At 36.2% G+C, this 19,369-nt stretch overlaps 1 protein-coding gene across 6 annotated transcripts in view; it reads left to right on the forward strand.

Moving 5' to 3' along the window:
* LOC148655022 (mucin-6-like) overlaps positions 1-18,059 on the forward strand; it is a 76,780-nt gene extending 58,721 nt beyond the window's left edge. For all 6 annotated transcript variants that reach the window (XM_088645094.1, XM_088645096.1, XM_088645098.1 and 3 more), the window contains 9 exons: positions 7,003-7,072; positions 9,127-9,236; positions 10,124-10,155; positions 14,792-14,954; positions 15,414-15,451; positions 15,830-15,937; positions 16,019-16,058; positions 16,164-16,272; positions 17,421-18,059. In XM_088645094.1, the coding sequence (XP_088501220.1) occupies positions 7,003-7,072; positions 9,127-9,236; positions 10,124-10,155; positions 14,792-14,954; positions 15,414-15,451; positions 15,830-15,937; positions 16,019-16,058; positions 16,164-16,272; positions 17,421-17,583 (833 nt within the window). In that variant the 3' untranslated portion in view covers positions 17,584-18,059. The remainder of the gene's footprint in view (positions 1-7,002; positions 7,073-9,126; positions 9,237-10,123; positions 10,156-14,791; positions 14,955-15,413; positions 15,452-15,829; positions 15,938-16,018; positions 16,059-16,163; positions 16,273-17,420) is intronic.
* The last annotated feature ends 1,310 nt before the right edge of the window (positions 18,060-19,369 follow it).

A 19,369-nucleotide genomic window follows, 5' to 3' on the forward strand; every position in this document is an offset into this window, starting at 1 on the left:
CTGAACCCAAGCTTTAGCAATGATTAGCTGTCTCAAAATGATAAATAGATAAATAAAACTAAATTTGTAATACTTCTGTAGTTTCACCTCAATGTAACCTGCCAGAACCAAGATTTTGTCAGGTCAATGTGACAGGGACTGTAAAGAAAATACTGTAGGCACTGAATCATAACAGATATGAATGGTATAAGTCTTATTAGCCTTATTATTTCCTTCATATTTTCTAAATATCTACAGTAAGGAGGCAAAGATTGTGCCAATATTGACTAAGTGCCCAAATATCTCAGTGCAACAGCTGACTGCTCAAAAGGAATAAAATCATGACTGAAGACCACTGATTTATAGTAATGCTTTTCATATGTTATGGGTTAATTTTAATGTTATTGGCATGCAAATTAAGATATCTGAAATAAAGCATTAAAATTCAAATAAAAACAAAAGAGGTATGGCCATTGTTTCCTTGTTAGTCATTCGGCAAACTCAGCAGAATTCATCATACTGTATATAAGAACATAAATAGTTAAAAACAAAAGGATATTCAGCCTATTTCATACCTTTGGTTACTCATAGGTTGGTCTATTATCTCTAACATTTAAAATTTATCATGGGATGACTTGGTAGAATAATATAATTTAAAGTGTCTCAGACACTCAGATTGTGCATCAGCAAATTGCCACTGTGAAGTGACTCCATACCACAATGTGATTTGTCACAGTGCACAAAGAGTCTTTATTGGCCAAAGAAGACTGATATGTGGGGAGTGTGGTACATTAAATGTAAGTGAAAACATTAGCTTCATTTAATCTATTGTCCATGTTTTTTAAATTCACTTTACATGTTCCCACTTGGTCAGCTTTTAAGATCACATGGCCTCAGCTTTCATTTTTACGCTGACGATACTCAAATATACATCCATACCAAACCCGACACTGATGTGGCTGTCTCTATTCTATCTAATTGCATCTCTGACATAAAAATTTGGATGACTCATAACTTCCTTCATCTTAACTGTGACAAGACTGAAGTCATGCTTATTGGTACCCCCCATCAACTTCGTAAAGCCAGTCCTGTAACCCTGTCTGTAGATGGCTCTGTACTTGAGCTCCAATCAAAATTGAAAAACCTTGGGGTTATATTCGATTCTGGCTTAACATTCGACCCACATGTACAGCATACTGTCAAAACATCTTTTTTTCACCTTAGAAATATCGCAAGACTACGCCCTATGCTATCATTAACTGTGGCTGAAAAGCTGATCAACATATTTGTATTCTCTCGAATTGACTACTGCAATGCTCTGCTCCCTGGGGTATCTAAATCTACTCTGAACAAGCTGCAGTATGTCCAAAATTCAGCAGCCAGAATCCTGACCAGATCTAGTGCAAGTGTCCACATTACTCCTATCCTGGAGTCCTTGCACTGGCTTCCGGTCAAATTCCGCGTAGACTTTAAAATCCTCATGCTCACCTACAAGGCTTTACATGGCTTGGCACCTCAATACCTGTCTGAACTTTTATCGCCCTACTCCCCACCTCGCAACCTCCGCTCTTCAAATTCTGCCCTCCTTACTGTCCCCCAAGCCCGTCTACATTGTATGGGCGACAGGGCCTTCTCCTGCTATGCCCCCAAGCTCTGGAACTCCTTGCCCAAGGATATTAGAGAGTCACCTTCTCTAAACTCCTTCAAATCCAGACTCAAAACCCTCCTTTTCAGAAAAGCCTTTACCTAACTGGTTCCATTCTTCACCCCTCTGCTCTTCTTAATACCATCTTCCACGGTCTCCTCTATTGTTATTGTTGTATTGTTGTAATTATAATTGTGTCCTGTCTTGTGAAATTTTCTTATTTATTGTTGTAGTCTTCTTATTTATTGTTATTGTCATCCTGTAAAGCGCTTTGAGAAGCCACCTTTAAAGGCGCTATATAAAATAAAGTTTATTATTATTATTATTATTATATTAATATGGAATGATATACCGCATAATTTTGTTTCAGTGGTAAAATTCTCATCTGTCACCTGGAAGTTCTGGGTTTGATTCCCAATACAAGTTGTACTTTTAACAAATAAATACTCTTTCTCTAATGATATAATACATAATATGGATACTATATTGACATTTTATTATTTTTATATATATAGTATGTTAAATATAAAAATAATATCAAATATAGATTAATAACATGAATGAACATGAATGAGTTAGCAAATGTGCAAATACTGTAAAAACCAGTGCTACTAGTCAGACCAACAATCTCCTGGATTCTTGGAGAGAGTAAGGGAATTTAAACATGTCATTAAACAGAAATAACAAATCAGGTTTTCATTTGTATATTTGCCTTTAAATGCTAATCATTAAAGCCACTATGTATAATATATTTTTTAGGATTAGAATCTAAAATAACAAAGTGGCATTAAAATGACAATAAAGTACAAGCATTTAAAATTAGTAATGTTATGAAACAATGTGTTCACATCTCCCTCCTCTGCGTTCCCCCTTTTGAGGACAAGGAGGCTGAGAATTTCAGTGAATCAGTTCATGCTGTAGTTTACGTTATACTTTACCTGACCATTATGTTCTTAATCATGAACATACATTTGCAGATTTACACAGTTTAAACTAGAAAAGCAGGATTAAGTACAACAAATAAAGCAATAAAAACAGTGAGATCTGGTGGTAAATTAATTATTGATTTTTAGGTTTATGCTTCCTCACACATCAAGGACAATAAATGGGGTGTGGAGTTTTTTCTTGGACTGTGAGCTTACAGTACATGTTAATGTAAACTAAGGAGGTTAGTCCTAGGACAGCTTGTGAGCTCCGCTTTTCACTGTGACAACATACATATGTTTTAACTTAACAATATTTCTCCAAGATTGTTAGCTCTGTGCAACAGCATTGTGGTGTCATGAGGAAAAAAATATAAAAAAATAAACTTACATGTAGGATTAGGACTTTTTCTCATCTTATTAGGACTTAATTAACTCCTATACTTACTTTTTATTCTCCTCTTGTATATGGCAGGCTTCATAAAGGACATCTGCCCAGTATGTAACATAAAGCTTTGTTATTATGTCAAGTGGTTACTTTTCAAAAGTATTTTTCATACGAACACAATTGCTATTGTTTCTAACAATTGTAATATCAACATTTTGCAATGAAATATGTCATGCATGTATCTTGGTATAGTGTAACCAACATGCATTGTATCATTTGTTATCTCCAAAAATAGGTGGTGTATTTCTTTAAGAGAAATGTGTTAGCTGTATTTGGTTGGTTGCCCTGGTTTGCAGCAGTGATACATTTAGTGACGCTGAAAGGAGCATCATAAATACAGTACATTAGTAGAGGAGCACATGTATTAGAATACCATATTCTTCTCAGATGACTGAAGAGTTTTGCACTTAAGTTGCTTTGTCAAATTGCCAGAGTTCCAGCTTTCATTTTTTTTGTCTGCAATCTTAGCATCATTGTTTTATGTTAGTGTCACTGACACCTTATATATAAAAAAAATGATATGCCGGTGCTGAGAACTACTTTAATGGCAGCCAATGGTCCATGAGAAAATTTGGTTTCTTGGTTGATTTACATTATAAAAACACCTTTGCAAAGTTCTGAGTTCAGAGTAGGGAAAAGATCGGACAATGATGACTTTATAATAAATCTAATGCATATTTGTATATATTCTTGGCATAATGGAATATATTATTGCATATTTTAAGTAACATTGTTACTTAAATTAGCATTAAGACAAGATATAAATTATTTGAATGTATATGTAAACCATTCATTCAATCACAACAGACTATAAAATGAACTACTTTTAGTATATCCCACTGAATAATCTTGGTTTGTGAAATATTTCCGGGGTGTCACGTTTGTTACAGTAACTCTATGAAGGTTCATCTGTGTTACTGCTACTTTTATCAATAATATTAATTTAATCTTTAACGTACTGTAAAATGTACGATGGACTGGCGCCCCATCCAGGTTGTACCTTGCCTTGCGCTCGTTGCTTGCTAGAGCAACTCCAGCCGGGTAGACTCCTCATTCCCGCGTTACCATATGGTATAAAGTGATTTGGCAAATGACATGACATGACATACTGTAATATATGAAATTAATAAAAATGTTAATATAGTATACATATTGTTTTATAAGAGAAAGAGTCTTTATTATCCCCAAGGGCAGTTTGTTAAAAGGTTAACCTGAACATTTGCTGGGAATCAAACCAAAATGCATAGATGGATGGAAAAGTGTAGTGTAAATAAATTAGATTAAAATTAGATCTAGAAAGTGAGTCATTATACCTGCTTGCTTAGCAAAAACATTTTAAAATGTTACACAGTAATACACTGTACTCATAAGAAAATGTTGGACATGGCTTCTTTGTCTTGTCTCTCAAAATGAACTAAATACACAGACTGATATTTGCATCAAGGTTTAGAACCCAAGTCCAGCCTTTTATAAAATATCAAGACTTGTGAAGCCATTTCTTATAAATTACAATACCAAAACTGCTCTCTAAACTAATGCTAAAGCGGAACCTTTATTCCTCTACTAAATAATGCACCAAAATACAACAAACGTGTTTCATTTGCCTGGTGGATCAAGTTTCTGTTCAACAATGAGATGCACCAAAGCCATAGTTTGGCCCGTAAAAAGGTGAGATCCACCAACAGGATATGTTTTCATTGTATGGGTAAGAGAGAGGGAACCTCCAGCAAGCAGATCTCTTGGACCAATCCTTCACCTGTTACTTGTATTTAATCACGATTTTGAACATGTTTCATGGGTTGTCTTCTTATCTGTAACTGTATAAAGAGTGGTTTCGTTATCCTTTCTTGGAATAACCCAGTTTATTTCTGGTGTTGCACAACCTAAAGTTGGTATAGAAATCTAAGAACACAAGTCAGCATGTGGCCTACTGTACCCTGGCCCACAGTTCTTGTCATACAGACCTGACTAACAGAACTGACCTGTAATGACTAATTGAATAGTGTTCTGAATGTTCAGCAGCTGTTAAATAATCTTTATGCAGTAAATATAAAGTACATAATAAGCCTTATAAGGTATAACGTTGTGTGAATGTGCTATTTTAAACACAGTAATCCATGCCCAGAGTGTTTTTATTTTTTTAATAATTGCATGGAATTCAACAAAAGTATAATTTAAAAAAATGTGTTTTTGTGCAAATGAATGTATTAATTATTCATACATAGAAGAACCAATAAGCAATAACTAAATATACAGTGCCTTGCGAAAGTATTCGGCCCCCTTGAACTTTTCAACCTTTTGCCACATTTCAGGCTTCAAACATAAAGATATAAATTTTTTATTTTATGTGAAGAATCACCAACAAGTGGGACACAATTGTGAAGTGGAACAAAATCTATTGGATTTTTGAAACTTTTTTAACTAATAAAAAAATGAAAAGTGGGGCGTGCAAAATTATTCGGCCCCGTTGCGTTAATACTTTGTAGAGCCACCTTTTGCTGCGATTACAGCTGCAAGTCGCTTGGGGTATGTCTCTATCAGTTTTGCACATCGAGAGACTGAAATTCTTGCCCATTCTTCCTTGCAAAACAGCTCGAGCTCAGTGAGGTTGGATGGAGAGCGTTTGTGAACAGCAGTTTTCAGCTCTTTCCACAGATTCTCGATTGGATTCAGGTCTGGACTTTGACTTGGCCATTCAAACACCTGGATACGTTTATTTGTGAACCATTCCTTTGTAGATTTTGCTGTATGTTTGGGATCATTGTCTTGTTGGAAGATAAATCTCCGTCCCAGTTTCAGGTCTTTTGCAGACTCCAACAGGTTTTCATCCAGAATGGTCCTGTATTTGGCTGCATCCATCTTCCCCTCAATTTTAACCATCTTCCCTGTCCCTGCTGAAGAAAAGCAGGCCCAAACCATGATGCTGCCACCACCATGTTTGACAGTGGGGATGGTGTGTTGAGGGTGATGAGCTGTGTTGCTTTTACGCCAAACATATCGTTTTGCATTGTGGCCAAAAAGTTCGATTTTGGTTTCATCTGACCAGAGCACCTTCTTCCACATGTTTGGGGTGTCTCCCAGGTGGCTTGTGGCAAACTTTAGACGAGACTTTTTATGGATATCTTTGAGAAATGGCTTTCTTCTTGCCACTCTTCCATAAAGGCCAGATTTGTGCAGTGTAAGACTGATTGTTGTCCTATGGACAGACTCTCCCACCTCAGCTGTAGTTCTCTGCAGTTCATCCAGAGTGATCATGGGCCTCTTGGCTGCATCTCTGATCAGTCTTCTCCTTGTCTGAGCTGAAAGTTTAGAGGGACGGCCAGGTCTTGGTAGATTTGCAGTGGTCTGATACTCCTTCCATTTCAAGATGATCGCTTGCACAGTGCTCCTTGGGATGTTTGAAGCTTGGGAAATCTTTTTGTATCCAAATCCGGCTTTAAACTTCTCCACAACAGTATTACGGACCTGCCTGGTGTGTTCCTTGGTCTTCATGATGCTCTCTGCGCTTTCAACAGAACCTTGAGACTATCACAGAGCAGGTGCATTTATACAGAGACTTGATTACACACAGGTGGATTCTATTTATCACCATCAGTCATTTAGGACAACATTGGATCATTCAGAGATCCTCGCTGAACTTCTGGAGTGAGTTTGCTGCACTGAAAGTAAAGGGGCCGAATAATTTTGCACGCCCCACTTTTCATTTTTTTATTAGTTAAAAAAGTTTCAAAAATCCAATAGATTTCGTTCCACTTCACAATTGTGTCCCACTTGTTGGTGATTCTTCACATAAAATAAAAAATTTATATCTTTATGTTTGAAGCCTGAAATGTGGCAAAAGGTTGAAAAGTTCAAGGGGGCCGAATACTTTCGCAAGGCACTGTATGGCAATAACCAAATATATGCATAGCCCCTATTTCCAAATAGTTTAATTTAGTTAAATTAACCTTTATTTATTGGATTTATTATAATATTAGTATGTTCTAATAAGCATTTTTTTGTTTCAGATCTTAAATGCCCAAATGGAACAGTTTTCCATGAATGTCGCAATACAACGGATGGTTATTGTCAAGGAACGTAAGTACATCAGTTGTTTGTGTCAAAATTACCTTTGCAAATATAGGCAGGGATTCAATTCAGGAATTAAGATAACTCCAAAGGACACATGTTCAAGACCAGCACAAGTATGTCATTGGACCCCAGTTGCCAAATCCAAATGTCACAGAGGAAAAGACTAGCAACATTATTTTATGGAATCAGATTCAGTTGATAACCTGTGATGCCTCTTCAAGCCACAGTGAACAAACAATGAAGTTCCAGGCATCCTCCTCAGTCCCAGCATCCTGAACAATGTGTCCTGAAGTACCCAAAACTGGACTTGGAGAAATACTGGTGGGGGGGGGGGGATAACGATGCTGGGTTCTTCTTCTGATGCTCCCAGTCCCTGGTGTCAAATTTTGAGCCCTTCTGGGTTTTCTGAAGCCTTCTTAACAAGGGTCTTGACTCCACTAGGGGAAATGCAGTGAACCTGTGATGTTTTGGGTGTGGACAGGGATAACTGCCCAGGGCTTGTTCAGCAAATGGCAGTATACAAATAACCAGGTGTAACCATGCATTGTTCAATCACACCTTGTTTCTAGGACCTCCTGTTTTGATAACAGGCACATTCAAACCTGTTTAGCAACCCCAACATGTCAACTTCTGAGTGGTGTGGTAAGTGCACAGTGTCTGTGCTGAGAAGGCCTTTGATCAGAAGAAGAAGCACAGACAATAAGGTGTAAAACTACACTAGGGTGTTGTTGGCCCATCAACAAAATTTAAATTCCGTAATACAGTCCAGGCCAAGATTCCCATTGGCCCTTACCAAACATGGCTCCTAATAATCCCCATCTATGAATTGGCTTCATTACTCTGCTCTCCTCCCCACTGATAGCTGATGTGTGGTGAGCGTTCTGGCGCACAATGGCTGCCATCACATCATTCAGGTGGATGCTGCACATTGGTGATGGTGGAAAGGAGTCCCCATTACTTGTAAAGCACTTTCAGTGGAGTATCCAGAAAAGTGCTATATAAGTGTAAGCAATTATTATTACTATTATTAAAATCAATGCAGCCCACACCTGGTTCCCCCACACCCGTTTTTTCACTCTGTGATACTAGCTGCTGAATCATCAGGTATAAGCATGCTCTTACAGTAAGTGTTTTATACTTATAATAATTACAGTGAATTGCAAAAGTATTTACAATAATGTCCACATTTGTTGAAATACAAATGTATTTAAAGTGATTTTTTTCATTTAAGTTTTAATAAAAATGCTCAAACTGAACAGTTGTGATTAGGAAATTAAATGTCAGCAAAAACTGCAGAGAAAAATCCAAACTTTAAATATGTTTATTACATGAGGAATCCCTACCTGAGTAATATGTTTTTAAATTACATGTGGTACAGTATGTGAATTATTTTGGAAAATTCTCTAAAAATGTTGCACAACAAAATGGTGATTTTAATTATGCAGACATGCTTAAAATCTATCAGTTTGGTTAGGGATCATTCATGGAAAATAATTTTCAAACAATCAAGTGCTCATTATTTAGTTACTTAATTTCAAAGACATTAAAAAAAAACATACATTGGAGATAGCAGGCTAGAAGGTTCTGGAAAAAAATGGTTGAAGGTTACCATATAACGTACTCAAATATACCTGCGTTACCTGTTTAAGTGAAATGTCAGCATTTATCTAAGATATTATTAAATTCAACCTCAAACATCTTTTTGATACTCTAGACTTGACTTGGCTGGAGAGAACAGAGGTCGCAGATACAAGTAAAGGTTTATTCCATGCTGAAAAGAGAAGAAAGGAAACACAACGTTTCAGCTGTGAAGACTTCTTTGGGTGTGAGCGAAGAAGGCTCCACAGTTGAAAAGTTGTGTTTCCTTTCTTCTCTTTTCAGCAAGGAATAAACCTTTACTTGTTCCTTTGCAGCCTACGCATGCTGACGCAGCTACCTACTTGAACTACTAGAGGTCACAGGTTATATGTTATTTGATATAAAATGCCACATAGTCTAATTAGCATTACTGCCATGTTGCTTACATTTTTCATTTAATCTTAACTATACTCTGTTTCTAGAGAACGTAAATCTGGGGAGTATCTGAAAGAATTCGTATCTGGATGTTTCTGCCCTGACAATATGCTTCATGCAGAAAAACATAAAGACATTTGTGTTTCACACTGTTCCAGTAAGTGGATTATTAAACCAAATAATTACATTATCATCTACTCTTTTGCAGTGTCTTATTAATTTCAGAATGGCTTTGCTTATTGTTAGACTTCACACAGAGAAAAATGCCTCAAATGCAGCCATCTATAAATACCATGTTAAACTTCAGGTACTGTCATAGAACACTTATTGAGATAAGCTTCACTGTCAGAAGTTAATTTTTTTACTTGTCTCTATTACTGTGAAATTACTGTAGGAAAATGCAAGGAAGTAAAACATGACTTCCTCCATTTATATTGGTGCAAAGAATACATCACTTCAGATTTACATTTTTATCTAGTTGTCAGTAAATACTGAAACTTAGGGGAGATATACATACATTACAACATCATACATATTTTGTCAACAAAAATCTTTCAGACTTAAGATACACAATTACTTGTTTAAAACAATAACTGATATATAAATCAAATGTTGACTAATTAAATGCACCTTTTGACAGTTAAATTTGCTAGAAAAAGGTCAGGACAAACTGATTACTTTAGGTAATAATACATGTCAAATATCTGTATCTTTAATGAATTCTGCTCGGTTGTGTGGCTATGAATAGGTGTAGAGATGAGAAAACAGCAATCACAGTTTTTTGTTAAACATGGAAAATGTTGACAATCTTAGACATGCTGAATATCTTTTGATTGAAAAAAGGTGACTTGTAGAGATGTTTTCAAGAATGATGGTAGTGCATAAATTGGTCCACTTTGATTAAGGTGTAGAAAGTGCTGCATATGACATGTAATCAGGATTATGTGAAAATCTATACTGAGGTAGTTAAGTGTAATTTGAAATTAAATTGAGGATTTCTTTGTTCCTTGAGGCAATCGTAATACATTTTTTCCTATTTTTCAGACTGTAAAGGACCTCTTGGAGAACCTAAGAAGGTGAGACCGCTACATTTAATTAAAAGTTACTGAAAACCATGCATTCAGTATATTTAATCATAATAATAATAATAATAATAATAATAATAATAATAATAATTGCTTACACTTATATAGCACTTTTCTGGACACTCCACTCAAAGCGCTTTACAGGTAATGGGGACTCCCCTCCACCACCACCAATGTGCAGCATCCACCTGGATGATGCGATGGCAGCCATAGTGCGCCAGAACGCTCACCACACATCAGCTATCAGTGGGGAGAAGAGCAGAGTAATGAAGCCAATTCATAGAGGGGGATTATTAGGAGGCCATGATTGGTAAGGGCCAAAGGGAAATTTGGCCAGGACGCCGGGGTTACACTCCTACTCTTTTCGAGAAACGCCTTGGGATTTTTAATGACCGCAGGGAGTCAGGACCTCGGTTTTACGTCTCATCTGAAGGACGGATTAATATAAATATAAATATTTATATTTATAAGTAAGAACCACTATATGATGCAGGGAAAGTTCTTTTATGATTTGATTCAAATCACTTTAATTAGATTCAAAATTGATTATTTTGTAGAGAAATTTGCAGACAAATGTAAATCCAAAACGACAATACAACACAACAACCAACAACCATCATAAGCAAAGAGTTCAGGACATCACCTATTTTAGGCATGTCCAAAAATATTTCACATGATTCTGAAATGAAATTGCAGAGGGATCAAACAATTTCCTACAGATGCAGCCATTCAAAACGAGCAGGGAATGCTGTGGTATAACGCGTCCTTTCGCGTCATACGCTGTATCGTATGCTCATTAGAATATGTTAATATTATCCGGAATCACCTTGTAAAACTGTCAGGTGGAGCTAATAAAGTTTAACCTCTCATATATATCAGCGCTATCACGGACAATCTTTATCCAATTAAGAATTTAATCCAATTAAGAATTTAAGCTTTATACTCTTTATACTTTTAATTTTAAACTGTGTATTACAGCATGTTAATCATTAAACATTAAAAAGTTGGTATATTTTAGAAAAGCAAGATTGCTCAGTTTGACAAAAGTACACAACCTACCACCTTTATCATAAATATTTTAATTATGCAGAAATATTTTATGCACCAATGTATTTACCGAAGATATTACTAACAGTATTAATAATGAATGACCTTGGACAAGCTGTAAGATCAAAGTATTACCCTGGTCCACCTACTTTGTAACTGTCTTTGTAAACAAAAATACTGTTTTTTCATTGACAAGTTTTGAGAATCTCCGATTCACCATGCCTTTCACATGCTCATAAACAATATTAATTTAGGAACATAAACGTATCATGTAAACTGTATATGGCTGGTATTGGTATTTTAAAAAAAAAATACACACCAGTATTCCACTTTCTCCCTAAACATTTTAAGCATCAAAGTCTTACATGTGTTAATGTTAATGTTTCTTTATTAGCCCTATACAATTTCTTGCGTTAGGAATTCATCTTTTCGCATACCCCAGCTTTTCTCCATGGAGACACAGACACACAGACAGGGAGAGAGAAGCTTGGGGTCAGAGCGCAGGGTCAGCCATTGTACGGCGCCCCTGGAGCAGTTAGGGTTAAGGGCCTTGCTCAGGGGCCCAACGGAGTAGGATAGCTCTGCCGGCCGCAGGATTTGAACCGGCAACCTTCCAGTCACAGGCGCAGATCCTTAGCCACAGAGCCACCACTCCGCCCGTAGTGGTTATTTTGGAAACATTTTTTCGTGCAAAATGACCTTATCATTCTTCAGAGATTTCTTTGTCACAGACATTTACCTAAGTGGTCTCTGTTTTTTAACTTCTGAAGAGTAATTGATAAATTGGCTTGTGAAGCACTGTATTGTGAACAGTCCTACCCAACAGAGATCTTGCAATGGATAATAAGTTCTACAATACAAGTACTATATAAGTGTCATGCCCAAGCCAGGACCCACTCATGTCCTGCTATTGCCAGGGGCAACATTCCCAGGAGCTCTCAACCTGCCACTTAAACTAGTTCGGGACACTTTTCAATTATGCCAACTATCAGGCTCCAATCAACAATTAGGGTTGTGATATAGTTCTCAATCACATTATTTAGACGCCTTATTTAAGTCACCTTGAACCTCTATATCATTGCTCCGTCATTAAAGCCTCAACACTAGAGTGAGCGTTTGCATCTCTCTTGCTAGCAAACTACTACCTTCTATTCTTTTTTTTCCTGTGCAACAATTCAGTGAAATCTTCCTTAATCTATTTTCCCTTTTTGTTATTTTGATATTTTTTCCTGGCCTTTTCGTTTTTTCCTTTTTTGAATCATTTTTTACAGAGCCAACCTCTTTTCTCTTTGTTTCTATAGACAGATCTTTACATACTGTCTTCCACCTGCCTGCATCAAATCCTCTTTATAATTTCTGATCTTCCCATTCACAGCTTCTGTTATAACAATCACCAGCTTATCAGCAGCTGCAGCATAACAACAAGTCTATGTTTTGGAGTGTAACTGTTAAAATCTCTCAAAATTAATTTAGGTAATATCCAAAATGGTTTCACATGCTTTTTTTCCCACAAAAAACTTTAGGAGAAAGCAAACAATTATTGTACATCACAAAGGAGACAGAAGGGATACAGAGAGACACTAAACAATTCAATATACACTATCTCTAATAACCATATGTAACAATGCAGGAGTGGGAGGAGTCACGGCAAACACCAGTAAAAGTCAGCTCCCCATTTGAGGGGGTGAAGGCACTAGTGCGAGGTCAGCACAAACCAAAAAAAAAAGAAAAAAAGAAAAAGCAGACCGCTTTGCACAGCGGTATTCAGTCTGGACTATATCTAGGGAGGTCCAGTCTAGGGGAAAAAGAGAGACTGCTTGAAACAGCTGTATCCAGTCTGGATTATCCCGATTTAGCAGGGTCCAGCCTGGAAGAAAAAGAGCAAGGCCAAAAACAAAAGAACACTCAACCTGCCCCAGTGCTGCATCACAGCAGGACAGGAGAAAAGTAAAAGAAAATAAAAAGAATCAAAACCGCAGCTTCAACGTTCTCTTCACAACCCCCTCAGGGAATGTCACTGGAATGTTCCTCTTCCTCTTCCTCTTCCTCTTCCTCTTCCTCTTCCTCTTCCTCTTCCTCTTCCTCTTCCCCCCGTTGCAGGAAGTCTCTGAACTGGAATCCTGTTTGCTCATCCCTCCAGGATGCTCAGTGTGTTCTTAAAAGGCCTTCACAGCTACAGCTCATCCACAATTAGGCAGGTCAGCTGTGGTTGCTAAGGCAACACATCTCCCTTAATTCAGGGCTCCGCCTTCACACTGAACACACCCTGTGTACTGCCACACATAGTTTGGCACCAACGGTTGACAGCATTTAATTGTTGCCATTTGCAATTTAGTTATTCAAGGTACATGTGCAATGAGTATTAGTTATTGATGCTTTTTGATCAGCAGTAATACTTAGTGTCAAGGTTTGTGATTCTCTGTTGTAAGCTTGTGCAGTTGGTTAGTGCTAAACTTTTTTATTATGTTGTGAGATCTGTGTTTAAAGGTGCTAAATGCTGTAAACAATAAGTTATAATCACTTGTACAGTATCAGCTTAGATTTGATTTTAAGTATCCAGACCAGTAGCATTCAAATGTTTTTTATACCACATAAACTCTGTCATTTGAAAAACATTAACCATAACAAATCCCCTGGAATTTTGGATGAACCATATTGACAATGGGTTATGTCACCATCTTACATATTCTACACATACATTTATATTCTACCTAGGGAGATTGCTGTTTAATTAAGTACCTATTATTTTGCACTTGACCCTGTCATCAAGTCTTGAACTAGGTTATTTTTACACCTTATAAACTGAAGTATTATCTGTAGTAATTCACAATATAAATGTATTTAACAACAACAACAACAACAATAATAATAATAATAATAATAATAATAATAATAATAATAATAATAATAATTGCTTACACCTATATAGAGCTTTTCTGGACACTCCACTCAAAGCGCTTTACAGGTAATGGGGACTCCCCTCCACCACCACCAATGTGCAGCCCCCACCTGGATGATGCAATGCCAGAATGCTCACCACACATCAGCTATTAGTGGGGAGGGGAGCAGAGTAATGAAGCAAATTCATAGATGGGGATTATTAGGTGGCCATGATTGGTAAGGGCCAATGGGAAATACGGCCAGTTACACCCCTACTCTTTTCAAGAAACACCCTGGGATTTTATAACCACAGAGAGTCAGGACCTTGGTTTAACATCTTATCCCATCTCTATACTGGGGGTGAGTGCCCCCTGCTGACCCCACTAACACCTCTTCCAGCAGCAACCTTAGTTTTTCCCAGGAGGTCTTCCATCCAGGTACTGACCAGGCTCACACCTGCTTAGCTTCAGTGGGTTGCCAGTTGTGAGTTGCAGAGTGATATGGCTGAGGTCCATTCTATAAGGTCAATTAAATCCCACTGTACCATGCACTAGAGTAGGGATTATAACCACAAATTAAGCAATTCCTCACTTCTCTACCTAATCTGCTGTCTATAATGCTGCTGTGTGATTGTAATAATTATTGTCTTTATATCACTTGCTTCACTTGACACTTATTATACCCTTTCCTTGCCTTTTAGACTGGTGAGACCTGGGAAACCAACTGTCATATCTGTACCTGTAGCAACATCACAAATACAGAAGAATGTACACCTAAAGAAATTAAATCACCTCCAGCCTGCAAAGACAATGAAATATTGGTGACATACAATGCTACTGGCTGCTGCCAGATGCAGTACTGTGGTAAGTATTGTGAACATTGTTAAAATGTAATGCAGAAAAGTTTACTGATAGTGTGACATAGGCAGGCTATCATTTTTTACAAATGCTTACAATTAATGTTTTGACAATTATCTGCTCTTTGGCCTGTCATGCATATGTCCCCAGTCTGTTTGTGCTGCTATAGTATGTGTCTGGTTCCTATACAAGGGGATGTAGCAGTAGAAGCAGGACACTAGGCAGATAAAATACAGAGCGCCATTGTATACAGTATGTGTATCTTGACAAAAAGCATAATATTCCATTTCTTGTCTGGAGAATACTACAATTAACACAGAGCTTGTTAGCACCACCTAAAGCTTGTTATTTAAAAGACACTGTAATATTGCGTGTAAAAGAGAATTACAATAAAGTACAGTTAAAATGCATCCAATAAACTTAATCCCCAAAATTCAATCAATTATCTGTTTAAATTCTTTGTAGTTGAGAAGACTTGTGAGTATGGAGGAGTCAAATATAAGGTACAGCATTGAGTTACATAAAACTTATTTTCATTCATATGTAAAAGATGCTTTGTATTGCCTTTTGTGTGACTTTAAACTGATAATGAATTAATTAAACAGGTATATTAAAAATCACCCACTGTAAAAAGCAACATTTTACATTATCAGTCATAAACTGTTATTTCAACGTTACACTACTATTTGTAAATTCTGTCAATCATGTTTTGCGTTAAACCATTTCAAATACAGTATATCCAACTGTATTTATTCAAATTGATTTGGCAGAAAATGACAAATGGACAAAGGAGTTTCTATAAAAAATAATATCCCTCTGAAAAGTTGTAATAGCTTATATAAAATGCTTAATAGACATTATTCATTATTCCCTAAATATAGGTTGGAGATGAATGGAAAGATTATTCTCAACCATGTAATTCTTACGTCTGCGAAAAGTCTGGTATTACTACGAAAACAAAAATGTGCCCAGCACAAAACTGCTCTGAGGTAATAAACTTCATAATCCTTCTCTTAAAATGGCTTTCAAATAAGAGTATGGGATGTATTAATGAATTTGTTTGTTTCTAGGAACAACGAATTTTGGATAGTGACAAGTGCTGCTACATGTGTAAGTTGAGACTGATGAACGGTTGCATAAGTAATAAAGCAAAAACAAAATGAGATAAATACATATTGCACATTACCTGCATTAACAATTGTACTCTTGTTATAGGCAATGGAACATGTTATCCAAAGAAGTCCACTGTGGAGGTAACTGTTGATAACTGCATCGGTCAGGTGGAAATGACTTCATGTGAAGGCCATTGTGAATCTCAGCCTCAGTAAGCAACTGCTTTTACTTTTGCTTCAAACAGAACACTGTGTTTAGCCATATTCAAAACCAGGTCAATCTGAATTGATATCAAACACATTTAATAATACAAGTATTTTGTTGAATATAAGAGAAGAAACCAATGCAACTTTTTATAGTTGGGGAAGTGCATTCAATTCATACAGTATCTGTATCTGTTTAAAATTCCATAAAATATTTCAGTATAAAAATGTTTATGGTCATTCTTTTTAAAACCTAGATACTGAACAAGAAAATGAAATTTCTTCCGAATATCTATTGTTCTGCATTAGAAAATTCTATGATAGATTGAGTATTATTAAATATTAATTTTATCTGAAAGAAAAATGGTAAAAAGCTTTGGGCCTATTATGCACAACATAGACCATACAGTTTGTAGAACCTTTTAAATCACAGTACAGTGAAACCCTCTACATACAGTATTTAAGTTTCTGTTGTTAATAATTTTAATAGCATTTCATGCTAGGAGGTAGAAAGTACAGTACCATGACACTTGAATTTATTATAATCGGCTGATTTTTAGTATTTGGGTAAAGGCAACATTTCCTACATTACCATTTGCAATATTCTTTGATTTCAATATTATATTTTATGTCATCATCTAACAGACAATTTCTGCTTAAGCAACATACCATATCCAATATACCAGTAGCTCCAACAACACAGAAATTATGTAATATGTCATGTATAACTGGTCATTTAAAGATGTGTATAGACCAGTCACTAAAGGTGGGGGATAGTATTGCATGTTATTTGATTTGCTCATTGTACCGTCTTAGCTCTATCCCGATTCCTTATCAAACCACCATGTCCAGATTCACAGCAGCACAGACCCAGGACTTGTTTTTGGTGGATAAGGAATGGGTATGGAAAATCAATTTAATGTAAATTTATCAGTAATGTAAAAAGCAGTTATGCATAGTTTAAAGAATGCCAAAATTTAAATGACAGTGGATTTGACATTTAGCAGTAGCCCATATTCTTTCTTACATCCTCAAAAGCTAGGATCTGATTCTCAGTAGGTCTTATAACAGTGGCTTCCTTGCAGTTCATGTGTTGTATTCTGTTATAATGGGAGGTGAAAAAGTTAATCATTTTATTTATCTCTTTTCAATATAGGTTGGAAAGTGTTGGAGGTATTTTCAGAATGAAGCAAACATGTCACTGTTGTCTGGAAACTAGCATCCAAACAAGAAATGCAACTCTGAATTGTGATCTTAATACTCCTAAATTGTATAGCTACAAGTATATAACTGGTTGTAAGTGTTTAGCTTGTACTTAGAGTACATCCACGTCATAATACAACTTCTGAAATAATGATTTTCCATATGCTTCAACTTTAAATTTACAAGTTTTCTAAATGGGTTTCTAGTGATTTATTTTTCTAGAATTGTATATTTCCTACTATAACTTGATTACAGTACATTTAATATGCAAATCTTAAAAAATGGAATAGGTAAATTCACTGTAATTTTCAGTCTGTCAATACATTTTATCAACAGCTTTCACCTATATGTAATTCATACAAAAAGTTTGACTGTTCTTGTACTCTGGGATAATTGTAATGAATAATTTGTTCATTTAAAAGCTAAAGGTTCATTAACTTGTTCAAAACACACTTGAACATTTATTCAGGTGTTGTTTAAATTTGTTCTATTGGATCTTTAAATCACAAACACCCTCATGGAGAATCTATTTTAGTTGAACTACTGTATAACTATTTCTTTCAAAATTAAAATAAAATATTTTATTGCATCATTTACCGTGTCTGTACAGTATATTGAAGTTAGTGCATTCAATTGCTGGAAAGCATTAAGGTCAATCTATACTACAGTTATAAACAATCTTTTTAAGATGACATTAACACATTTGTTTTAACTTTTATTTGTGATTTTGTTCATAAATGTGTTGGAAAACTAATATTTTTCTGATTTGGGGAAAAAAATAGAGATGAAAATGTTTGTGTTTTGTTATGAGCCATAAAAGTACCTTTTAAGAACACAAGAAAATAAGAAAATTATTGAAAGAGTTAGATTTAACCCATATAACTTTTTAATAGTTGAATTCTATTTTAACGCTGTTCATACTTGTATGTACTTGACACAAAACACCCATCATTTTCATTATTACTGTGATGTTTTGGGAGAGAGACAATTCTATCCTCAGTTCCTTCTCAGCAGCGAGAAGATCATTAGAAAGAAAGTGTTACGCCTACGCAGATTATAGCTCTCAGCTCTCTGTCTCCTTGGATACTGGTCACATTCGCACAAGAAGCTCAACACCACCCAGATTGGGCAGGCTGTCCCAACCACTTGCTGTTCGCTAACCTTGATTAGTGCTGTATTTAAGCCCTGCAGCGCAGTGTCATCCACTCTCTATCCTGATCTGCGAGTTCCGTTTTCCAGTCCTGTTCTGCTTCCTTTCTCTTCCCGGTGCTGGCAGTCTTGTTTAGTTTCCAGTCACCCACCAGATGACTCTGGCCAATAGTCTGTTCTTCCTGAGCAGCTTTGAAGCAGCTTTGAAGCCTTCTGTCAGTCCTCACCTAGGAGGCTTCAGGTGCTTCTGCCAGGTCACATCTCTACAATTGCATCAGCCTGTTTTGTACTTCATTTTCTACCTTTCAAATAAACTAGAATGGGTATTGCTCCTATCTGGATTGCCTCTTGGATAGGTTTTATTAATATTCAATAAATACATAGCTATTACTTCAATGCCCATCTAATCAACTTCAACACACACAATATTGAGGTTCACCTTCCCTTTTTAAACTTTCCATAGTTAAATACTCTGCACACTCTACCATTTTGAAACAATTACAGCAATCCTGTTTTACTGCATATTATGAAAAATTCCTAAAAATACCAAAATACTACCATTATTTTTTTACAGTTCTGAGCTACAGTAGTAATGAATAAAGGATGTATATTTTCTCTTAAAAATGTAGCCTATCATTTATAGAGAAAAGGCCTATTATTTCACTTAGAATTAAAGTGATATTGGTCTTTGTGACCCTGGACCAAGCAGCCTGTTGCCTGTCACAGGAATGTAGTGAAAGCACCCCCTCTCTG

This window comes from Lepisosteus platostomus, chromosome 9 (assembly GCF_059453375.1).
Source record: "Lepisosteus platostomus isolate fLepPlt1 chromosome 9, fLepPlt1.hap1, whole genome shotgun sequence".
Lineage (NCBI taxonomy): Eukaryota > Metazoa > Chordata > Actinopteri > Semionotiformes > Lepisosteidae > Lepisosteus > Lepisosteus platostomus.